This window comes from Peromyscus maniculatus, chromosome 4 (genome assembly GCF_049852395.1).
Source record: "Peromyscus maniculatus bairdii isolate BWxNUB_F1_BW_parent chromosome 4, HU_Pman_BW_mat_3.1, whole genome shotgun sequence".
Classification (NCBI taxonomy): Eukaryota; Metazoa; Chordata; class Mammalia; order Rodentia; family Cricetidae; genus Peromyscus; species Peromyscus maniculatus.
Genome location: NC_134855.1, coordinates 37694210 through 37719534, shown reverse-complemented (window position 1 = coordinate 37719534; position 25325 = coordinate 37694210). Strand labels below are relative to the sequence as shown.

At 43.9% G+C, this 25325-nt stretch overlaps 1 protein-coding gene across 6 annotated transcripts in view; it reads left to right on the top strand.

Annotated features, from left to right (window-relative positions):
* Wdsub1 (WD repeat, sterile alpha motif and U-box domain containing 1) overlaps positions 1 to 24103 on the top strand; it is a 31712-nt gene extending 7609 nt beyond the window's left edge. For 2 of the 6 annotated variants that reach the window (XM_076568518.1, XM_076568517.1), the window contains exons 4-11: positions 2651 to 2743; positions 6712 to 6805; positions 13134 to 13167; positions 14864 to 14904; positions 14984 to 15090; positions 15983 to 16159; positions 18941 to 19081; positions 23719 to 24103. In XM_076568518.1, coding sequence (XP_076424633.1) covers positions 2651 to 2743; positions 6712 to 6805; positions 13134 to 13167; positions 14864 to 14904; positions 14984 to 15090; positions 15983 to 16159; positions 18941 to 19081; positions 23719 to 23876 — 845 coding nt within the window. In that variant the 3' untranslated portion in view covers positions 23877 to 24103. Of the gene's footprint in view, positions 1 to 2650; positions 2744 to 6711; positions 6806 to 13133; positions 13168 to 14863; positions 14905 to 14983; positions 15091 to 15979; positions 16160 to 18940; positions 19082 to 23718 lie in introns of all 6 variants that reach the window. The other 4 variants (XM_076568516.1, XM_076568515.1, XM_076568520.1 and 1 more) reach the window with 3 other exon arrangements.
* The last annotated feature ends 1222 nt before the right edge of the window (positions 24104 to 25325 follow it).

Below are 25325 nucleotides of genomic sequence, written 5' to 3'. Positions count from 1 at the left end.
AAAAGTCTCGTCCTGGAAGCTGCAGTGAGACACAGAACGTCACGCAGTGAACCCTTTGCCCATACGTCTGCTTGCAGGTGTCCATTGCAAGGAGTCATCGGTCTGGTTCAAGCCGGTGTCAGAGGAGAAACTCTGCCCTCTCTGGTCTTGTCCCCAGATCAGAGCTATCCGAGGCAGCAAAGGAACTGCACAAATAGACTAAACTTTTTCTGGCAGACGAGTATATTCAACCCATCACCTATAATGTTGTCTGAATGAGAACAGATCCAAATTAACAAAACATTTTCCCTTTTATTATACCAGCAGTTCTCAACCTCTGGGTTGTGAACCCTTTGGCAAATCTCTGTCTCCAAAAATATTTACATTATGATTCATAACAGTAGCAAAATTACAGTTATAAAGTAGCAACAAAAAGCATTTCATGGTTGGGGGTCACCACCGCATGAGGAACTGTATTAAAGGGTCGCAGCGTTAGGAAGACTGAGAACCACTGTGTTAAATGAAGCCTTTGAACACTGGCATGTGTAACATGGGGTTCAGTACCCACGTGTGGCTGGCTGTGTGGTTGGCAGCTTGGCACAGACAGCAGACAGAATGGCTTCGGCATTGCCTTTGTTCTAGAGCCCTCAATGGCTCAAAGACAGTGAAGGTCAAATTTCAGATCCCTAAAGCACAGTCTTTAAATGCCTTCTTAGCATGTTGTACCTAACCCAATTGAAGATCAGACCTGGCTTCGGACATCTCTTAGCACACAGCCTGCCTCCATTCCTTGACTGTATTGAAATTGGTTTTCAAGCATTTTCCCTGGGGGCCATCACCTAGACAGACACCAGACCTTGACTGGTGAGGATTGCCTGATTAGCTGAAATCTTTTCTTTTTTAACCTTTTGACATTATATATCAGCCTCATAGATTTTTTTTCTTCTTGAATCCATTCTTCTATTAAATTCTCTACCCAGTTAGTTAAGCATTTTAGTCTTTTGATGATCATTTTGTGCTGTTTTATTCCCAGGATGGTTTATAATAGACAGGAACCATTTTGCCCATTTTTGAGGTACCTTCTCCACATCTTTGAGGCACTCCCTTACTGAAAAAGAGCATTACAAAGAGTCACACTGTGTAGGCAAGGAGGTTTGAGAGTGCGCACAGCATGGTGGGAAGAATACTTAGCTTTTACCCTACAACAGGGGGGTGACCATGTCTCACCTCTGAAGGGGAAAGGTGCCAGGCTTCAGGAGTGCCTGGCATCTGGAGGTTGGGCAGACAGTTACACAAGACTTTATTTCACAAGATGGTGGGCTAGCCATGGTTGATAGGAAACATTGTTTTTCACACATTGAATCATGGAGGAATTGTATAAATATGGAGGAATTTAGAATTCTTTTTTGCGCAAGGAGATAATCTAAAAATAACATCATTACACTAGATAATTGTGAGAGAGGGTACAGTGAAGCCACTGAACTGGACCACTCTGTGGGTAGAAAGAAAAGTTGACTGGGGTTTGGAACAGACTGCTGACCCACTCCCAAGAACAGGGTAGCAATAGGGAAGCACCAAGATTTTATATGATAGGCAGCAAGAGGGGATTTAGTCTAGTAGATACCTAATGAAATCCTGAATTCTCTAAGAAAACATTATCTAGCGGCATCAGAGATGCCAACTTGATTTGATTAATTGTCCTAAACTGTGTAATATTTTCCACCAGATCAGCTGAATTGATATGGTTTTATATTTATAAATTCGAATTTTCCTCTTGATCAAATTCATTGGAAAATAAATTTTCACTATTATTCCATGTGCATTACAGCAGCCTTTTAAGAACTTGGTACTTCAGAAAGCAATTATGTTGAGTGTGATTAACCATTTAACATTCTTAAAATAGCTGACTTTTCTAATTTTTTTCATTAATGATAGCTTCATAACCTCTAGAAGTCAGCTGGAAGATGTTCTACTTTGGTGGTTATTGGTTTTTACAGCTTTGAGCTATATAGCCTAAAAGGACTTTTTTATTTTTATTTTATTTTGTTTTTTTTTTTTGAGACAGTTTTTCTGTGTATAGTTTTGGTGCCTGTCCTGGATCTCGCTTGTAGACCAGGCTGGCCTCAAACTCATAGAGATCCACCTGGCTCTGCCTCCCAAGCACTGGGATTAAAGGCGTGCGCCACCATCACCTGGCCAAGGACTTTTTTAAAACAGCAGTTTCAGCTGGGCAGTGGTGGTGGTGGTGGTGGCGGCGGCGGCGGCGGCGGCGGCGGCGGCGGCGGCGGCGGTGGCGGTCCATGCCTTTAATCCCAGCACTTGGGAGGCAGAGCCAGGCAGATCTCTGTGAGTTCAAGGCCCAGCATGGTCTACAGAGGGAGTTCCAGGACAGGCACCAAAACTACACAGAGAAACCCTGTCTTGAAAAACCAAAAAAAAAAACAAAAAAAAACAAACAAACAAACAAAAAAAAAAAACCCAGCAATTTCATAGTAAAGTTACAATCCTATATAATACCTGATTAGAAGAAATTCTATAACCATTTTATCGATAGTGGCAGCTGACAAACATTCATTGTTTATATGGCATAGACGAGTCACACTAGCAGATCTCAGCAGAATCAAAACTTTTGGTTTACAAATTCTTTGTTTATTTAACTTGCTCTTTTTAGGTGGAGAACAAGGCCTTCAGTTTTACCGATTGGCATCATGTGGTCAGGACTGTGAAATCAAACTCTGGGTTGTTTCTTTTACCCCTGTCTTAGGTATGTTTTAACTGTCTGAATTATTTGTGACCTACATAAGACTTTAATCTTTTTTTAAAACTTAAGATACTCTGGGCCGGGCGTTGGTGGCGCATGCCTTTAATCCCAGCACTCGGGAGGCAGAGGCAGGTGGATCTCTGTGAGTTTGAGGCCAGCCTGGGCTACCAAGTGAGCGCCAGGAAAGGCGCAAAGCTACACAGAGAAACCCTGTCTCAAAAAACCAAAAAAAAAAAAAAAAAAAAAGATACTCTGGATATTTTAAATAATAGTAAAAATATGCCTTTAATCCCAGCACTCAGGAGGCAGAGCCAGGTAGATCTCTGTGAGTTCAAGGCCAGCCTGGTCTACAGAGGGAGTTCCAGGACAGGCACCAAAACTACACAGAGAAACCCTGTCTTGAAAAACAAAAAACCACCCCATCAGGAGACGGAGGCAGGAGGATGAGTACCTTCAATACCAGCTTCAGCTGTGTAACATGGACAAGGCCAGCCTGGGCTATGACAGACCAACCTCAGAAGCAAAGAGAAACTTTGATTGGATGTAAAAGTCTGTTGTCCACAGCTGGCTCTGACCACACCCTGCCCCTTCCACCCTGTCCTTGACTTAGCTTTGACGCTTTCAGTGGTTTTCATATTCTTGCTAAATGTTGCATACATCATCTTTGCGTTTATTTATCATGGCTGCTGTTTATTGATGAGTGAGTCTTCCTCATGCTCGGTCTCATTTTCTCGGGTGGTCCTTCAGTCAGGACATGTGTGGTTGTCTGCTTTGGGCTACGGTATTCCTTCATAGTGTCTCTCTAATGATCCTCCCCTGTGCTCTCTTTCTGAACTTCGTCACTTGGCTGTTGGACGCCTTGAATGGATTCTGCCAGCCACATACACACTCATCTCTCAGTCTATTGAATCTGCATTTTTCTTACTTTTTGAGGAAATCATTCACTTTCAGGTTTTTGAATCGATCTCATCAGTTTCTAAAAGTTCATCTTTAAGTCATTTCATTTTTTTCTAAGGTTATTTATTGGGGCTGGAGAGATTGCTCAGTGGTGCAGTGTGCTTTCTGCTCTTGAGGAGGACCTGAGTTCGGTTTCTAACACCCGTGTAGGATGGCTGACAGGTACCCTGTGGGTACCCGTACTCACACGCTCATATCCACACACGCTTAGGTATATATAATTAAAAATAAAATAAATACTTGTTAAGAGTTATTTCTCGTTATGGGGGTGGGGCACGAATGGTATGCGTGTGGAGGCCAGTGGAAAACTGGAGATGGTTTCTGCCACCTTCACGTCGGTTCTGGGAACTGAACTCAGCTCATCAGACTTCTGTGACAAGCACCTTTTTACCCCTGAGCTATCTTACTGGCCTTTGTTTTTTTTTTTATAGTTGGTTTTTGTTGTTGTTGTTTTCTTTTTTGGATGGGGTTTCTAGCATGACAGAGTGTTTGGCCATCCTATCACCAGAGTAGGTCAGTTCTGGCTGTCTCTGGACCATTGCTAGTAAGTCTATTGTGGGGGTATCTTTGTGGATTTCTGTGGACCTCTCTAGCTTGTTGTTGTTTTAATGAATGAGACAAGGAAGAATTTTCCAAATTCCTTTTGTTCTCATAACCCCTGGGCTCCATCTGTGCCTGCCTACATCTGTCTTCTCCACATCGTTTCCTTCAGATGTCCAGTGACACCGTTTACATCTAGAGAGTTGACAGCTGGGATCTCAGGAGCTCGCTGCCCGCAAGGCCTGTAGCATGAAGAGGTGTGTTTGCCTTCTCAGGAAGGAACTGAGGCCAGATGGATGTCTTGTCATCAACTACCATTTTCCTTATATAGGTTGCTCCTGGGGAAAATCGCCTGCCTGGTGCAGCCTACTGTGGGGTGGGGGCCGGGGGGAATTGAGGTAGACAGTGAGTGTTTCCTGTTCAGACTCTGGGGTAATCGTTCTGTTTCTGACCTTGTTTCCCTGGCTGTTGATGGCCCGTCCTATCTGAAAGGCTTTCCTGGGACTGAATGCGTCCTCTTCAGGTTTAGCCCCCTGCACTGGGCTGTTCGCCCGTCAGTCAGCCTGTTTTCTGACCTTCCACAATTGGTTCCAGCTTCTCTGTGGATGCCTCCTTCCCAGGCACTTCTGTTTGCATTCATATCTTGATGAATTCATCAATTATCATTTAAGGATTTTGAAGCTTTGTGGTCAAAGAGCTTTTTGATCCACATGCCTCAAAATGGTTTGTCATTTGTTACCTAATAAGCTTCAGCTAGAATACAAACCTCGGTTTTGCCATGAATTGTTCTAGAGTGTAGGAAGAGCCTTATGAGGAACTAAGAGACTGTTCATTTTAGTTTACATGTAATATCCTTTTCATCTAAAACATGATGGGGAGGTGGGACTTCTTCCTTCTCAAGTCTATCCAAGATCCTTATCTCTTTCTTTACTCAGGTAAAATTCTGGTAAGAAATACAAATACAGTCACATGTGTGGGCATCCTGAATACAGTTACCTTGAAATTGTTCAAAAGGAAAACCTGTGATACGTTGAAAACTATCTTTACACCACTCTTTCAGAAACATGGGGGGCCTCTTGGGTGTGCAGGGAAAGCCTCTTTAGACAGCATCTGTCACCGTAGGCACCTTACTCAGCTTCATGGTCTTGTGGGGCATAAGCAGGCCTAGGTCCTGGACTCACAGGAGCCGTTCTCACGGGCGAGTTCCGCAGTCACCTGGGATGTGCGGCTGACTTGTGTTTGACTGTTGGGATGAAAGCCTTCCAAGTTCACGCCAGGTTCTGGGATCTGTGGCTGTCTTAACACTCTTCTCTGCTCTCCCAGGTCAACGTGTCTGTCCCGCTTTGAGCGTGGGCCTCTTGCCTAGTTAAACGTTTGAAGTCTGACACCTCCTCAGAGATCTTAGATCTCACCACTCCATAACCTCTTACGCTTGTTTTTACATGTTGGCATCAGAACGCACTGAATTCCGTCTGCTAACTTTTAAGAGAGTTGTGTTTATTTTCTGTAATTCTAAAGATTTTATGGTTGTATTCCCCCCCCCCCTTTATTTCAAAACAGGGTTTCTCTGTGTAGCTCTGGCTGTCCTGGAACTCACTCTGTAGACCAGGCTGGCCCTAAACTTACAGAGATCCGCCTGCCTCTGCCTCCTGAGTGCTGGGATTAAAGGCATGCACCACCATGCCTGGCTATGACTGGAGATGTTGTAGATTTACAGAATTATAAATACCATTGATTTATGTACAGAAAGACAAAATGTGTTGATAATGTCAGACTTCACAAAATATAAGCACTGATTTTTTTTTTTTAGGCTTTTAGGCAGTTTTTGTTTTTTAATCTTACCAGGCACTAAATTTATGTATAGTTCACATGTTTAAAAATTTTAGTGATTATAAAATTGCACTAGCCTAGTCTTTGCATCATTTTAAAACAAAATCTGTCATTGGCAGCACTAATTGGATTTAATGGATTATAAGAAAAAAAATCTATTACTGAAGCATGTATGTGTGTGGTGTGTATGTGTGTGTGTGTGTGTGTGTGGTGTATGCATGTATGTATGTGTGTGGTGTGTATATGTGTGGTGTGTGTGTGTGATATGTGTGTATATGTGTGTGTGGTGTATGTGTGTGATGTATGTGTTTAAGTATATGTATGTGTGGTGTGTGTATATGTGTGTGTTGTGTATATGTGTGTGTTGTGTGTATGTGTGTGTGTGTGTGTGTGTGTGTGTGTGTGTGTGTGTGTGGCATGTGTATGTGTGTAAGCTAGAGATTAGACTCAGGACTACATCTCCAGATGTTACTGGATATTGAAACCATCTCAAACCTATGGTATAATTATCTGCTATCTGTGTGGATACCTAAGCTGCATGAAGATTTTTATGACCTTGTCTTTTTGTTACTCACATTATTAAGTAGAGAAATGAAATTGTACGCATAATCAACTTACTAATTTTCTCACCTTGTGAATTACAGGCTTTGAATTAAAATATAAAAGTACACTACGTGGGCACTGTGCCCCTGTTCTGGCTTGTGCTTTTTCCTACGATGGACAGATGCTTGTGTCGGGGTAAGCGATCTGTGACGGAACCATTGATGCTCCTGAAGCAGCCCTCTGTCGTTGTTTTGCTTCCATTCAGCTATTCATTGTGTGAGCAGGCACGTGCCACAGCATGTGTGCGCAGCTCAGAGCACAGCTTCCATGGTATGGGTTCCAGGGCTTGACCTCAGGTCATCAGGCTTGGTGGCAACCATCTTTACCTGCTGAGCCATCCCACCAGTCCAGTGTTCTTTCCTCCTTTCCTATGCTTCATATTTTGGGTCTTCTAAATTTTAACCATTGAGTGGAATGGTGCCGCCTTAGCACCATGGTTCGTTTGTATTTCCTCAACGCAATGAGGTGAGAACTTCGTTGTGATCTATTTCAGTAAAAGATATTTTCCCCCCTGCACCTCAAGATGATCGCAGGTGAATTACACTCACTTCCAACTTAAACCTTGCTTTGATGCAGCAGACAGGTTGGGCGTATTTATATGGTGTATTGCTGTAGAGAAAGTTACTTTTCAACCTCACCATTTTGAATGTGATTCATATTTTTTTCTTCTAGATGTTCATAAAACTTTCAGTATGTGGTACATTCACTTTGGTATAACTACATTTGGGCTAATTTTTAGCTTGCTAGGATATAAAAACAAATTTGGGGGGTGAGGGTGGGGTGTGTGCTCTGTGTGAAAATTAGAGGATGGCTGCAGGAATGGGTTCTCTCCCTTTACCACGTGGGTACCAGGGATTTAACTCAGTCCTCATGTTGTTGGACTTTCTTTGGATTGCCAGCTCCCAAATAATGACACAGGGACTTAGTATTAAGTATGAAAGCTTGGCCTTAGCTTAGGCTTATTCCCAACTAGCTCTTAAAACTTAAATTAAGTCTGTTTACGTTAATCTGTGTTCTGCCACGTGGCTCGTTACCTCTCCTCCATGCTGTACATCTGACTCTCTCTGCATCTTGCTGGAGATATCCACCTCTTTTTTTCCCAGAGTTCAAGTCCCGCCTATCTTCTCCTGTCTAGCACTTGGCCATTCGGCTTCGTATTAAACCAATCAGAAGGTGCCTTTCACACAGAGTACTTAAATATTCCACAACATCCTCAGGCTTGGCAACAGGCACCTTGACCCATTGAGCCATCCTGCTGGGCCAGGAATTCTTTTTGAGACAGGGTCTCATGTGTAGCACTGGTTGGCTGAAACTTGTTGTGTAGACCAGGCTGGCCTTGAACTCTTGATGATCTCCTACCTGTACCTCCTGAATACTGAGATTGCATAGTACGAACCACAGTGGCCAGCAATGCCAGGAATCCTTTGAGCTTCTTAAATCTGTAGAAGAACGTTCCATCAATTTCTGAAAATGCTTATCTCTTCTGTTATTGCCCTTGTCCCTTTTTGTCTCTCTTCTAAGGTGCCAGTTAAGTGCAAATTGTACCTTCCGACTATAAACGTTCTCTCTTTTAGCCTTTCGTATTTTTATTGTTTATGTCTTCTACATTTTTTATGTATTTTTATGTGTATGAGTGTTTTGCCTATGTGTCTGTGTACCATGTGTATGCCTGGTGCCCAAAGAAGCCAGAAGAGGGCATCAGATCCCCTGGGACCGGAGCTACAGCTGGTTGTGAGTCACCCTGTAGGTGCTGGGAATCAAACCCAGGTCCTCTGCAGGAACAGCCAGTGTCTTCACTGCTGAGCTGTCTCTCCAGCCAGTTCGTCTTTTTATACTTCGCTCTTGATTTCCCCTTTACTGATGCTCTTTTCAGCTACTGTGCTACTTAAAATTTATTTTAGTTTTGTTAACTTTATTTTAATGTTTGTTTATGTATGTTTTTATGTGTATGAATATTTTGCCCACATGTATGTAAGTGTACCAAGTGCACATGTCAAATGTGCTGGGGCTGGAGTTAGGGATGGTTGTGATCTACCATGTGGGTGCTGGGAATCGAACTCAGGTCCTGTGGAAGAACAGCCAGTGCTGTGAACTGCTGAGCCACCCTCCAGCTCCCTACTCTGCTACAGTTAATAGTCTTCTGACTTTTAATTTTGCTTAAACTGTGGCTCTGCAGTTTCTAATTGGCTGTTTAAGGCTCTTTTGACCAGTTTTGTGATTTCCTGTTCTCAATTGGAGCATTTCTTTTCAAAGCTTGATCTTAGGAAGGTTGATTTGAACGCACATGCTTGATTCAATTACTTTATAATAATATTTTTTCATAAAATTTATATTATAGTTTGACAACCAGCCTATTTTCAAACAAAAACAAAAGATATGATTCCTTTGTTGTTTAGATTTTAAAAAGTTCCTAGACACTTCAATAAGACAGGCTCTACACTCCTCACGTTAACTTTAAGATTTGTTATTTATAGTTCTGTGTATGAGTGTGACTGTATGAGGGTATGTGCATGTGAGTGTATGAGGGTATGTGCGTGTATGAGGGTATGTGTGTGTGAGTGTATGAGGGTATGTGCATGTGAGTGTATGAGGGTATGTGCGTGTGAGTGTATGAGGGTATGTAAGTGTATGAGGGTATGTGTGTGTGAGTGTATGAGGGTATGTGCGTGTGAATGTATGAGGGTATGTGCATGTGAGTGCAGGTACCCAAGGAGGCCAGAGGTATCAGAAACCCCTGCTAATTGTGAGCTACCTTGTGTGGGTTCTGGGTGCTGAACTCAGGTCCTCTGCAGGAACAGTGTGCCATCTCTCGGGCCCCACTTGACATTGACTTTGTCTTCTCTTGGCAGTGCTAGGGATCCACTCAGAACCTTGCCCATGGTAGACAAGCGCTCAGCCACTGAGTTATACACCATTAGTTTTTCAAGTTGGTGTTTTTAGAGTGGGAGAAGCTTTGCTTTATTGCCTAAATATTCTTGAATTTTAGTGTGCACTATGGCCAGAAAAGTCCTCTGAGAAAATTCATCCATTTGCCTTTGTTTATAATACTTGTTTTGAAATGAAATAGCAAATGATTCTCTGTGTTCTATACTTAATCTCCCACTCCATAACTTTACAGGAGTCCATATCTCTTCTTCAGTTTTCATAATCCTGAAATCAGATTACTGCATTCATCTGTTTTCTTTCCTGTCCCAAGAGTTGTGGCCGAGTCCAAATATTTGGGGGCCCACATGTGGTTCATGTACATATAATAAAAGTTTTAGGAGATTCGGTGTCTTTAAATAAAAAGAACAAGCTAGAGCAGTAGCAGGCCGGGAAGCAGAGGCAGGCCCCCCAGGGTCAGGAACCCACATCTCCGAGTGTCGGGATGGTGCCTGGTCCTCAGAGGCAGAACCCAGGGGCTCCGGCCACTGGGTTATTCATGGCGGACTTACACTATGACAGTATTTCTGGGAGGTGGGGAAAAGGAGAGGTGGAGCCTAGGTAGAAGAAGCAGGTCACAGGAGGGCGATAAGTTCTTGGGGGTCATGCTCTCCCTAGGGTCATACCTGTCCCTGGCCTCTTCCTATAGCCCATTCTCTCAGCTTTCTGTCCACTAAGGGATGAAGAGAAGCCTCCACCTCCTCACACGCTTCTCTGCAGGCAGCAGTAATCTAACCCAGTAAACCCTTCTTCCTCTAAGTTGAAATACGTTAAATGGAAAAGTGGATTTATTTACAGTTTGGGCCAAAAACTGGGGAGAGAACTCTGTCTCTGCCTCCCCCACAGCAGCCTGACAATTTGTGGAAAGGATGGAATGAAAGGTAGAAAATGTACAGATAGTTAGCTGGGGTCGAAGTGCCAGCTTAAGCTGGCAGAGAAGTTTCAAAAGCTGGCTTCTTGTTACACCTTCCAGGGGTGGGAAACAGGGGCTTGAGTACCATCCTTCTTAGTCTAGCTCCTGTGGGAAACTGAGGAAGACAACAGCCGTCTTATCTGGGCATCATGGTTCACACCTACAAACCCGGCATTTGAGAGACAGCAGCAGGCAGATTGCCTGGAGTTTTAAGGCCCACCCACTGTACAGTATGAGATCCTGTCTCAAATAAATAAGATTAATAAGTCCTGATTTTGAGGGAGCTCACGTTATGCTAGAAGTTTGAGCGTCTGTGGCCCTGGGAAAGTGCTGGGCATTGCAGAAATGGTAGTTGGCTCTCTTACCAGCCAAGTAGGATGGGTCTTAGAGTCAGATTCACTTTAATGACATAAAAATAATACATTTCTGGCTAGGTGGTGGTAGCACACACCTTTAATCCCAGCATTCCGGAGGTAGAGACAGATGGATCTTTGTGAGTTCAAGACTAGCCTGGTCTACAGAGTAAGTTCCAGGACTAGATAAGGGACTTGATCATGTGAAGATTTTGTTATGTATGAAACCTAGAGGTGGCTTGGAATCACCCCTCCCCACCTCAGATACTGAGGGGGTGGTTATAATAAACTTATCACATATTTGCATACTTTCAAAGGAAATTTCAAAGCAGACAATAGCAAGAGTCAAGACCTTCCCAGTGCCTGGCTTCCAGAGGCACTTGGGTGTTCTTGCCTGCTTCGCATACCTCATTGCCTCAGGGCTGTGATGCTAGCACATGACATCTAGAAAAGCATGGAGAAGTTTGTCCCTTCATCCTTCTGGTCTCCCCTGTGGTGACTTCCCTTCAGCCCCTCTGCAGAACTTGTATTTTGTTCCACCCTGTTCTCTTGATCTAGCCAGATGTAAGGAGTGTTATATGTAACAGTTTCGCCTGAGCACAAACTCCACCTTTATCATTCAGATAGAGACTGCTCTTCTCTGTGGTATTTGAGTAGCTAGGACTCCATGGAGCCAGTTTTGAATATTTATTATTCACAAATATGTAAAGAGTTTTGAATTGAAAAAAAAAAGATGCTTATTTTCTCATGTTGAAAATAATGAGAAAGAAAAAAAAAAACAAAAACAGATGCCATATCCTAACTTGTTCTTTACCTTTTGGGCAGCATGGCTCCCACACTTCCATAATTAAGCAGGTCAGAAAACTAGAAAATGCACCAGGAGCTGAGCCACGTGGCACATGGCCTTTCTCCAAACTCTAGTCGTCTCTTATCTCTGTCTGCCTGGTAGGGAAGAGAGCCGGGAGGCCAAGTCTTCTTCCCAAAGACAAGTTCCTTTTCTCCCTGCCCGGGCACTGGTTCCTGTTTTGTTCTGTGTATAGATGCTGGGGTCTTATTGCTAGAAATCGGCCAACCCGGTTACTCCGTAATGACTGGCAGAGGGTGACTTAGGACATTTCCTAAAACTCGTCCCTGTCTTCCCTTTCTTCTCATTAACACCTTCACCCACAGTTGTCCCGATCCAGTGCTCACAGAAGTCACCAACAGTGACTCTTCTTCCCAAGTGACATTGCATCCGATGGTGGCTTCTGAGAGTGGAATTTGCTTTTCAGCTGGTTGTCAGCCTGACATCCAGAGACTGTAGATGTGAGACAGAGTGTCCTGAGGACCGGGCGGGAGGATTGTTTTCAATATAAACCTGCCATGAATGGGCTCTGAGCAACTGCACGGGATACCGGCTCTCGTTCCTTTAGAAGTTTACGTGTGTGTGTGTGTGTGTGTGTGTGTGTGTGTGTGTGTGTGTGTGTGTGTGTGTGTGTGTGTGTGTCGGTTGATGGATCTTTCATTTGTCTTTCCTGACATCTTTAATGTTTTACTATGGTGCTGACATCCGTTCATGCTGCTGTAAGCAGCATACCTGAGTTCCAAAGCTCCTGTGCAGGGAATGTTTTTTTCTTGGGTAGTTGTCCACATTGATGTTGCTATGAAACTGGGAAGTTCCACCCACCATGTTGCTGATGTCACTCCTTAGCGTTTTTTTTTTAAGAGATGCTTAAAAAATATATATGGAAATTTCCATAAGAATTTTAGACATTTCAGAAATGATAACCTGTACTTTACTGAATTCAGGACTAAATAAGAGCATTTATATATTATGTCTAGCATAATTCTTATTCTGAATCTGTGACAGGGATTCTGAGGTCACTACCCATTGTTGGTATTCAGTTGCCTACTGAACAGGAACCTTAAGCTAACAGGTTAAGGGACTCCTTTGACTAGCCCATTCCGTTTTCATGATGATGAACACAGATGTTAGTGTCCCACAGGCAGTGTTAGCACTGGTCTGGGTGACCTTGCAATGTGTACCATGGTAGCAGAAAGACTCTTCCAAGGGTGGAAAAGAAGAAAAAACAGCATGTTTTAACCTATTGTAAAAACCCTGTGCTTTGTTACAGTGCCGTAGTTTCTTTGTATTACAATTCTTTTTCCTACAAGAAGAGTCCCCCAGATGTCCACTCCATTCTAGCTGTGTCAATCTTCCAGCCTTTTCCAAGAGGGTGTGTTTGGTTTTTATAGAACTTTTCACCTACCTAGTGTTTGTTTTTTTTTTTTAAAGGTCAGTGGATAAGTCTGTCATCATATATGATATCGTAAGTACTTCAGATCTTGTGTGTAAACTATATAAATTGTTTGAGATAATTGAGCTTCAAATTTAGTTGCATAAAATAGGTTTATTTTTTAATATATCTATTTATTGTACCCAAGAATATAATGTTCGTTCTCACAATGGTGAAATAGTAAGATACTTGGGAAAACCTTAAATATTTCAATAATGTCTTTATGATGGATGGAGTTTTAAATCTAATCTTAGAAAACACAGAGTTAGAGAGCAGCAGTATTCAAAAATTCATCAGAGCCTGTTTCCATAGCAGCATGGATGTGGCCTACCTACCTAGAGTTCTTAGAGGACAGGGTGGATTTAGGGACCAGCATAAGACAAGTCTAAGGTATCATAGACTTAGAAAAATAGGAGTTTGGGGCAGATTTATGAGTAAATGCTGAATTGCATGAGTATAAACAAGTATAAACATTATATTTCACAAAGATATAGTTGATGGGAATGATCTTTAAGAGAAAACTGGTGTTGTGTGGTATTTGCTGCATGCATCAGCTATGGCTTCAGCGGAGGCGTAAGTCATTCGGGAGTGGTGTCCAACAAGTGACTGGTCACCCACACAGGAGTTAAAGTCATTGGAGGTTCTGGCAGAAAGTGGGAACAAACCCTCAAACACTCAAGCCAGATGAAAAAGCTGTGTTGTTTCCTACCGTCTTGTTATGGGATGTCTATATTCACAAATGGGTATAACATTGATTTTTGTCTATAAAACATGCACTGGTTCCCGCTAAATACACTTGTCCTGACTAGTTAACCTGGGAAGAGCAACCTCAACTGGGAAAGTACCTCCAGCATATGGCCTGTAGGCAATTCTGTCAGGCCCTTTTTTTCCTTTTTTTTTTTTTTTTAAAGATTTATTTATTTTTTGTATATGAGTGCTCTGTTTGCATGCCAGAAGAGGGCATCAGGTACCATTACAGATGGTTGTGAGCCACCATGTGGGTGCTGGGAATTGAACTCTGGATCTCTGGAAGAGCAGCTAGTGCTCTTAATTGCTGAGCCATGTCTCCAGCTCCTGGGCAGTTTTTCTTAATGCTGGATGTGAAAGGATCATTCCTGAGGCCATGGTGCTAGGTCGTAAGGAAGCAGACAGAGCAAGCCATGGAGAACTGGCCAGTCAGTAGCAGTCCTCCATGCCTTCTCTGTCTCAGTTCCTGCCGACAGTTCCTGCCCTGACTTCGATCAGTGATAGGCTGTGATTTGGAAGTGTAAGTGAAATAAACCGTTCCCTCCCCAGGTTGCTTTTGGAAATGGTGTTTTATCACATCCATAGGAACCCTAGTTAGGACAATACCTGCCCATTGACTGGCCCCCAAGTGTACTCAGGGTTTCAGCAGCTTCCGTTCACCCATCCTGCAATAAGTACAAATCAGATGCCACAGCAAGACTTCGTTTATTATGCAGTTGGGTTTCTGTTAACAGTCTTGGTCAAACTGACAGATGTCAGGGGTCACTGGAGGAAAACTTCCGAAGGAGGTCGTCAGCAGCCATGCTGATGCCTGAGAAAGCAGAACAAGCTCTCATGTTTAGTTATGGATGTCAGCTCTCGCTCATTGTCAGCCTCAGCAAGTTAGTTACTGATGATGCGTTCAGCACACAGACCCTGTCAGTGACCTTCATCCCGACCTTGTCTCTTGCCTGACTGACGAAGTTATTCTGTTCTGTTTCAGGGCACCCAGAGTGTGCTGTACACATTGACGCAGCATACCAGGTCTGAGTTACTTTCACAGTTCTAACATAATGAAAATATTAGCCAGACATAAATATATAACGCTGTGTTTATTAACTAGGTATGTCACAACTTGTGCCTTTGCACCCAACACCCTGTTGCTTGCTACTGGCTCCATGGACAAGACTCTGAACATTTGGGAGTTGGACCTGGAAACACCTTGCCAAGGTTGGTAAGATGACCCCATCCCTGTCCTGTGCTGCCCGCAAACCCAGGGCCTCAGGACCTGCTGGGCAAGTGCTCTCTGCAAGGCACAGCTACAGCCCAAGCGCTGGGCATCCTTAACCATCTCAACCCTGATCAGAAAATTTGGGTACTTCTTTTTTGTGGTCCTGGGGATTGACCCTGAGGCCTTGTGCATGCAAGTGCTCTACCTCAGAGCTACACCCCCAAGCTTAAACTTTAGTAAATCCTTTGACATGCTATTCATATTATACTGCACAGACACAAATTTAATACACCTTAAGACTCATTTTAGAGACTCTAGCGTCAGAGGTGTCTACAGTGAAGTATTGGCAAAGGCTTGTGTGCACCTTCACGTATATCAGGGCCCCGGGGGTTTTCCATTGTTTGTGTTAGGTGCCAGGTTTCCCTGTGAACGTAGCCTGAGGACAGGATCGGAATCCCAGCTTTATCTCGTTGGCTCTCCTTTTGGCCTCTCCAAGCAACACAGGTGTACAACTTGGGAGTTACACCTTTATCGCTGTCAGAAATAACTACACAGCAGTGCTGGTATGCGGGTGACAGAGCAAGCAGAGTGTCCCTTCATGGGTGGAGTGAAGAAAAAGTGGCCAGAAGTGTAGGTCAGCGCTAGAGTGTGTGGCCAGCATGCACAAGGCACAAGGTTTGATCCCGAGCGCCACAAAAGCAAAACCGTCTCTCTGCAGAGAAAAGGAAATCGCGAAAGGCTAGCATTTCCTGTAGCATTAGGTCGCTACTGTTAGTACTGTCCACGAGTTCTTAAAAGGGAGCTGAACGAACAGTCAGCCAGACTCAAGGCGGGAATGTGGAGAGGAGAAGCATTGGCTCTGCCGTTCACTTGGCCTGTGCTTTAAAGCAGGAAGCACGGGCGATCAGCAGAAGCCACTGATTGAAGACTGGTCGGAGGAGGACGTCTCAACATGGCTCCGTGCTCAAGGCTTGGAAGAGCTCGTCGGCGTTTTCCAGATGAACAACATTGACGGAAAAGAACTGTTGCATCTCACAAAGGAAAGTCTGGCTGGCGATTTGAAAATTGGTAAGAGCAGTGAGGAACGGGCAGTCCTCAGATCCGTGCTGACTTCCCCTGCTGTCGGGTTACCGGCTCCCATGGGTCCCTCCTCTCTCCTTGCACAGCAGCAGTCCAGGTAGAGACGTCTTTGTAGAGAGCCATCTGCCTCCTTAGGAAGAAGAAAGTAGTTCTTCAAGTCACTAAACCTAGCTTGTAGTTATCATTTAGGAAGTTTCATATTTTAAAAATTGATTGTAGTTCAGACACCTCAAAGTTTTTTGTGTGGTTTTTGGAGACAGGGTTCCTCCGTGTAGTTTTAGTGCCTGGTCCTGGATCTCCCTCTGTAGACCAGGCTGGCCTAGAACTCACAGAGATCCACCTGCCTCTGCCTCACGAGTGCTGGGATTAAAGGCGTGAGCCACCACTGTCTGGCTAATATACAAGTTTTTGTGTGAGCATCTTTTCAGTTTTCTTGTGCATCTATTCAAAGTAGAATTGGTGGGTCACAGGGGAATCCTCTGTTTGACACTGGAGGAGTTGTCAGGTTGTTTTCCTGAGTCCTACCAGTATGGGGGGGCGGTTCTCTGTACCCTCTCCCAGCCCCCAGCATGGGGGAGGCTCCAGCTTCTCCTAGTGTCTCTAACACTTGTTTGATTTTGTTGTTAGCACCACCCAGTAGTTGTGGTTTCTCCTGAGGCTTCGATTTGCATTTCCTTGATGACTTAGGTTGTCGCCTTAATGCATTTAGGTTGCTATGGCAACATCCTGTTAACTAGGTAAGCTAATAAATATCAAATTGATTTCTTCATTCGGCCAAGTCCAAGATCCAGGGACTGGCAGGTGCAGTGTCTAGTCAGGAGTAACGTGTGGTTCACAGACAGCGCCTCTCTTCCTGTACCTTCACTTAGTGGGATGGGCGAGTTCGCTCTCTGGGGTCTCTTCTGTAAGGGTTCTGGTCCTGTTTGTCTAAAGGCTGGCCTCTAACAGCACTGCGTCATCTGTAACCATGTGTCATACTTGTTCTTGGCCTAAGGCAGGGAACCAGTGGCGATAGGTTTCAACAAATGAATATTCTGCTTTACAGTTTGGAAAATTGCCAAATTCAATAATTTAGAAGCAGATTTAGGATATGTGTTCTCTGGAACATCTGGTTCTTCACATCATTCTGAAATATCTGGTATTTTGGTATTATGTCATCATCTACTGTGTGGCTATGACCCGTGATCCTCCTGCCTCTCAAAGGCTAAGATTATAGGCATTCATGGCTATATACCAGGCCATTCTGAAGTATGTTGAAATGCTGTTTTATTTATCTTCATTATAGAAGTTAACTTTTAATCTTCAAATACTGTTTTAAGCGACAAAGAATTTCCTTTACTCTTGGATTTTAAGAAAAACACCCTTTCTGTAAAACAATAAATTGGCTGACGTAGAATTAAAGTCGAGATTGAAAATAGAAAAGGCAAACTGAGGACATACATGCTGATGTCTGCTTGTTACATGCAGCAATGTTTTGCCTGCACTTGCCATTGTAGTTTGGTTTTAGTTCCTAAGGCCAGTGTGAAATCTGAATTTGCTTTCAGCATACGGAAGTAGCCATGCACTATAAAGTGAGCCACTGTGGGTGTGTTCTCAAACGCCGCACCTTATCTGCTGTCTCCCAGCTCTCTAGGAGTTCAGAGTCACAGTTTCCCTTAAGGAATAACTCCTTATGCCATCTATTTGCATAAGGAGTATCCATCCTTGATGTTGAGATGTATTAAGGCATTTGTGAATCTGCATTTGTGAATCTGCATTTGTGAACTCTTGCCATTAGCATTTCCAGGCTTCACAGAGAACCTGGGTTTAGGACAGGCAGGTGCTCCTCTGAGGCGCAATCCACAGGTGTTTTCTACTACAAGGGGCCCTGACTCCAGGGTGATGTAAATAATTATAATAAAAGAACTTGTTTTTGTCTTCAAAAAAAATAAATTAAAATAAAAATTTTAAGTATAACGTATTCATGATAAAGAGCAGGAAAGCCAGTTTTGGACGGAATTAGAAAAGCTGAGTCCAGTCACTAGAGCTGTGCGTGCACCCTGGCCTCAGTTTTTATCCGGGTCCTCGGGATACTGCACGGTGCTGTGGATCTTAGAACTTGGAAGAGATAAACTGGTAGAAATTTAGAATAGCAAGTGCAAAGAAACTACTGTAGGTCAGTATTCATATATTGAAATAATTAATCATACATTTATAAATAGGAATGAAAAGGTTTTGGGTTTTTTTTTCCTCTGGAGGTTTTACTTTTTGATCTTTTCTTTCTGGGAACTAATAAAAGCCCACAAGGCATTTCTTTTTAATCATTTTCCAGGTTGCTAGGGTTTGGATGTGTGTGCCTCGACATCCACGTGTTAAGCTTGAGTGCCAGCCTGTGCTACTGCAGGGAGATGACAGTGAGAACTTTAGGAGCTGAGACCTAGTGGGATCAAGTCAGGTCACTGTGGTACCCCCTGAAGAGGGCACCAGGAGCCCCCTCCCTTCCTAGACACCAGAGGCAGGCGGCTTCGTCACTGAGTGTTCCCACTACACTCTGCGGCCTCTCAGCAGGCCAGAACGCTGTAGAGCCAGCTCACCCATGGACTAAAGCCAGAGTCTACCCTTCCCCCTTTGGTCAGCTTGATATTGTGTTCAGTAACAAAAATAATACAAATTTCTTTTCTGGCTTTGTGTGTCACCTGTCTTTACACCCTGAAAGTTGATTTCACTTCCTAGTAATACTTCATTTTACAGATTTTCACTCGCTGCCTAAAGTAACAAATATTCTTTCAGAATCTCTAGGGCTACGCAGCAAAGTGTTGAGGAGTGTCGAGGAGCTCAGGACCAGGATGGACTCCCTCTCTTCTGAAATTCCTGATGAGTTTGTCTGTCCGATAACTAGAGAGATTATGAAGGACCCCGTCATAGCATCAGGTATGAGTGGTGACTACCAGACTCGGGGTGACGTCCACGTAGAGGATAATGCGCACTTCGCACAAGTTCCTTTAAATTTGGGCTATGTTCAAAATTCCCATTTTGTTTCTCATAAGTAGGGTTTTTTTCTCTTTAAAAAAATCATTAGATCCAAAGTAAAAAGTTGTACACATATATTTTGTAATAAATTGGACAGAGCAAATTGGAATCAAAACAAAGGATTAAGTTTTGAAATTTCACTTAAATTTATGTGAATACCAGATGTCAAGACTGTGTGTGTATGCAGGTGTGCATGCATGCTCAGAGGACGACATTGGGTGTCGTCCTTTATCACTGTCTGCCTTACTTCCTTAAGACACATGCTTGAACCTTGCAGATTAGGCTAAGCTGGCTGGCCAGTGAGTTCCCAGGATGCACCGGTCTGTCACTCAGTGCTGGAGTTACAGGCATGCGTTAGCCATGCCAGGCTTGTATGTGGGTGCTGGTGGTGTGCACATGAGTCTTCATGCTCATGCCTGCACAGAAAACTTTTAGCCACTGAGCCAGCTTCCCAACCCTCAAGATGTAAAATGACTGCCTAGATCTCTGACCTGTTATTGTGTCTATCATGAATTTTTTTTTTTTTTTTTTTTTTTTTTTTTTTTTTTTTTTGGTTTTTCGAGACAGGGTTTCTTTGTGTAGCTTTGCGCCTTTCCTGGAACTCACTTGGTAGACCAGGCTGGCCTCGAACTCACAGAGATCCGCCTGCCTCTGCCTCCCGAGTGCTGGGATTAAAGGCGTGCGCCACCACCGCCCGGCGTGTCTATCATGAATTTAAATGATTCAGAAACAAGAATTTAAAAATTATGAAGTTGGAACATTTGATACCAGTTTCTGCATCAGTATTCAGACATGCTCAGCAGAATGTTTTTGATTACCTTGTTGCACACATTAGTAATTAATTCTTTTTATATAAAATTTATTTAGCTCTATTTTATGTGCATTGATGTGAAGGTGTGAGATATCAAAAGCTTTCAGGGTCCAGCCCCACGATAGCCTTCACCCTAGTTCCAGAAGAGACGCTCCTGGTAGCAGATTAACCTGAGGGTTCTCTAATAAATCTACGCACACGGAATTCTGTAGTCCATTCACTTCGTTTTCCTGAGTCAGTTCTCTCTCTACCCAGCTTCTCTTCTGCTCTCACACTTAGCTCCTTTCGTGCCTCATTCTACCTCTCTCTGCTGTTCCCTCTAAGTGCACCTGACTCCTTCATCTAGTTCTGCCCCACTGTGGTCTTCCTCATCTTCCATCTCGTCCTTCTAGTTCTTCCCATCTCAGTTCGTTCCCTTCCAGTTCTTTCCCATCTAGTTCTTCCATTCTCTTTTTTCTTCTCCATCCTTGCTCTGAAAATAAAACTATCTTTTATCCCTTTGGCCTTTATCTCTCCAAGCTATCTCTGCTCTTGCCATTTTCTGGCCGGGTGGGAGAAGTGTGTTTGATGGCTAGGCAACTTCCGTAACAGGTAGATGTACCTGTAAGAAGGAACCCTTTAGTTTTGAGTTAATTGTGGAGGGTGGGTCTAAAACTAGAGAGAAGAATTTGGAAAGGAGAGAGTTAAGCTTAATAAGCACATCCACAAGGGCTTCTCAAACAGATACTCTGGATGCTTAAGTTTGTTCTTAGAGAATCTGGGAGGTATCTCAGATACTTTTGTTTGTCTAGGAATGGTCCTGGCCGGATGCTGCTAATGTTGATAATTACAGAAAAGCCTGAAATTAGGGATTTTTGTCTGTCTGTCATAGCACAGTTGGAGAAAGTTATACAAATACTTTAAGTGTATAGGGGAAATTGTGCCCAATGAATAATGGAAAAGCCACACTAGCACACGAGAAATTCATAGCAGGAAACAGCTAATAATCAAACGCCAGTATCACCAAGACTCCTTGAGCGCTGGCCTCATCCTCTGGAAAGGCCCTGGCTTCTTCCAGGTCTAGCTTTGTCACAGTCAGCTGACTTCCTACTTCATTCCTACTTCGTGCAGCAGTCAGCTCCCCTGGAACTGGAGTTACAGACAGCTGTGAGCGGCCATGTAGGTGCTGGGAATTGAACTCAGGACCTCTGGAAGAGCAGCCAGTGCTCATAACCTCTGAGCCATCTCTCCAGCCCCAGTCCATTCCTTTTTATTGCTGAATAGTGTTGCATTGCACTAGATATATACCACATACATTGTCCATTAACCGGCAACGGGCTCGCATGTCTGAACGCTGTCCTGACATTCCATCCACCGATCTGCTGGACAGCACTCATGTCTCATGATGAAATACTTAGGAGTGGAATTTCTGGATTGTTTACAAAGTGCATTTAAAACTGCTGAAATGTTTTTCAAGCTCATAACTGAGAATTCCAGTTTCTGCCCATATTTGCAAACATGGTATTGTTAGTTGTTCTAATCCTGAATAACAGGTATGAAGTGCTATCTCATTGTACTTTTAATCCTCACTACAATGAAGCATCTTTCAGTATGCGTCTTAGATATTATATTAGATCTTTCATAATACATACCCTCCAACCCTTCACTTTGTATTGAAACAAAGTGTGTCTTTTATCAGGCAATGCATTGTATGCATTTTCTCTACGGCATCTTTGAAAAACATGTTTAATTTTGATGGGGTCCACTGGACCATTTTCATGTGGATTCATCCTTTTTTAATCCTAAGAAGGCTGCCTGGCCAAGGCTCCAGGACTCACCATGTTACTCCAGACACATTGGTTTTTAGGCCTATGGCTTATTTCAGGCTCATGTTTGCATACGGTAAGAGGTGGATTCCTGTTAGCTCAGCTTCACCCATTAACAAGTCCCTCCTCACTGAAGCGAGTCACGGCCACGGAAGGCTCACTCCCAGGCTCCATGTCATCTTTATGTCCAATCCCGAGTCACTCAGCCCGTGACCGCTGCTGCTTTACAGCGGGTCTCGAGTCAGGCCAATGAGTCTGCAGGTTTGGTTCCTACCCTCGGACATCACCTGGCTTTCTTCACGGCAGCAGCTTGCTGGGGTTTTCACGAGGATGGTGTCTAATCCGGAGAGGGACTGGGAACATCACTTGCCAGTTAACACGGGTCTTTTCTCTCTCCAGCACTGTTTTGCTCATAGATTTTGCATATTTTTTCTTTTGTTAAGATTACTTTGTATTTTCTCATACTGTGGTTTTACACTTTTTATTGCATGTGTATTTGGGAATGGGATTGGGCTTGGTTTCTTGGCTTTGTGTCCCGCGACTGTCCAGCTTTGGAGCAGGTGCGTAGATGAGTGGGTTTTCAGTGCATGTGACTTGGACGGGTATGGTTGTGCACACCTGTAATTCCAGTGGGGAGGCAGGAGCATTGCTGCAAGTCAGGTCAGTGTGGGCTACACAGTGAAATCCTGACTGAAAAAAAGGCACAGTTAGAATAAACTGCTTTACAGCTGGGCAGTATGCACGGTATCATTATAGTCATCAGTGCTCTGTACAGCTCAAGGCCACACAGCAGTCATGTTAACTGGTGGCTTAGTCCCAGAAAGTTGGGGAAAATAAAAGATGGACGGAAATTGGAATCTTATGTCGGTGAGAATTTAAAATGCTCTGGCTGTTGTTGAAACTAACTTGGCAGTTTCCTAGAAACTTACAACATAGTTCTAACCCCTAGGTGTGTGTGTGTGTGTCCAGTTCATGGGAGAGGCTGGGCACAGAGTGCAGCATTGAGAACGCCCACGTGGAAACCGTCTGCGTGCTTCCGTCTGCGGAAGGGATACATACAGCGCACAGTTACACAGTAGAGTGTTACCAGCCAGGCAGAGCTGAAGGGCCAACAAAGACGCCATCACAGCCGAAGCCAGGCAGGGTGGTGCGAGACTCGTAACGTTCCCCTGGGGAAGGCAGGAGGATGGCAAGTTCAGGGCCCTGTTGTCAACAGTGAGAGAGAAGCAAGCATTTCAGGCTGGGTACAAACGGTCCAAGTTCAGCAATGAACGTCCGAGAGCAGCAGATCTCACCGGCCTCCTCCTGAGTGCCGGCCTCACAGGTTCGCGGCCCTTCGCCCACCTCGGTCGTCAATGTGTGACAAAGCAGTTTAGCACAAGCATGGCATGAGACGGTAGCGATTTTCCTCCGCGCCATCTCTCTCTGGCCATATTCTGTCGTCTTTAACTCTTGCTCTTCGACACCTCGAAGGGTTTCCGTGAGTTCTTCCTAAGGCCTTTTCCTCCCTCATCTCTTCCAGAATTTGTCTTCACACCACTCCTGCCCTCTTCTCAACCACAGTTTCTGAGTTTCAACACAGCTCTGGTCTCAGCTGTTGTATTTCAGCAGAGCACAATCCAAGCTTAGTATACCTTCGGGGTACGAGCCAGCTGCTATGGCTGGGCTATTTTGGACATGGTGCAGGCAAAGCAAGAAGACCATTAACTCCCAATAGATACCCTGGTTCGTACACTGAGTTCATGTACTAATCCTACAGATACCCTGGTTCGTACACTGCAGTTTTATGTACTAATCCTTTACCCTGGTTTGTACACTACAATTCCTGTACTGATCCTATAGGTACCCTGGTTCGTACACTGCAGTTCCTGTACTAATCCTAATTCCCCTTCCTTACCTGAAGCAATGTGTTTTTTTTCTAGATGGCTATTCCTATGAGAGAGAAGCCATGGAAAGCTGGATCCACAAAAAGAAACGCACAAGCCCCATGACAAACCTGGTCCTTCCTTCGCTGGTACTGACACCAAACAGGACTCTGAAAATGGCCATCAATCGATGGCTAGAGACACATCAGAAATGAATCGTTCATAGGGTATCGGATACATTTTCCAGTGAGGTCATTCAGCGCTGACCAGGCATTACAAAAGCAAATAGGAAAAGATGTGAAATTCAGTTACTTTTAAAACTGTAAATCACCCTTAAAACACAGAATTATATATCTAATGTCATTGCTGTTTCTATAAAAGTGAAAATATTTTTGCACTAATGGGGAAATGTGTAGAAATAAAACTTTGCCGAGACTTTAAATTGCAATGCCTAACTGTGTTACTAGGTGTAGGCCTCATCCTGGAGTAGTCTAGATTCTATGGTTGTTTCCATCTTGGATAACAGCCATTTAATAGTTTTCAGAGAGCTTTAGAATAGAATTTTCACACTATAATTGTAAATTGCTTAATAAATTGGAAAAAAATTACTCCAGGCATGTTGAATAGAAATTTTGTTGGGCCGGGCGTTGGTGGCGCACGCCTTTAATCCCAGCACTCGGGAGGCAGAGCCAGGCGGATCTCTTGTGAGTTCGAGGCCAGCCTGGGCTACCAAGTGAGCTCCAGGAAAGGCGCAAAGCTACACAGAGAAACCCTGTCTCGAAAAACCAAAAAAAAAAAAAAGAAAAAAAAAAAAAAAAAAAAAAAAGAAAAGAAATTTTGTTGGGTTCTAACTTTGTATAATATAAGGATTTTTTCCCTCATTATTCAACCTCAGATGTAAAGGAGCTCGGCTAGTCACTTTAACTTTGCTGAAATATATCAAGTGCCAGACTTCCTCCCAGTGTGAGAACGTGTGTCCAGGCAGCTAGCCTGGCACCTGCGACATCACCAGCACTGTGTCTGCCTCCGTCACACAGGACCTGAAGTTCAGGAAGGAGTCTGCACTGACCTCTCAGATGCCTGCCCAAAGCTGTTTCCCAGAGCGGAGCCTGACTACCAGGGCAGGGAGCAGAACACTGTGTCTTTAGCCTTTGTCCTGTTCACTCAGGCCCCCAAACACTCACAGAGTATCCAAGAACATTAGAATTAAGAAATAGGCCATACTCTGGGAATCCCGGTATGGACCTGGCCCGTGTCCATGGCCTAGTCAGTATTTCATAAAGCCTCTTATTTACTAAAATGTATTCTTGGTCAGACTGGCGAATCTCTGAACAACCCCAGACCATAACAGTACTGGCACCAGATACACATGGTACCAGGACTGCATCAGAGAGCTCTTTCAAGATGCAGCACCCAATTACATTAATCAGGGTTTTATAAAGACAAAATTCACAAGGCATGGACTTCCTGCATTCATGCAACCAGGGGCAAGCACATATCCTGATGTATTTCCTGTGTACATGCAGTCAGGCACACTTCCTGCCTACGTGGAGTCAGAGGCAAGCAAGCTTGTTTACAGAAGGGAAAACACAAGGTTTGTGTAAGACCAGGCAATGACAGGAACAGCCCCCAGCACTCTGGGAAGTGGTCCGTCCTCGGCCAGG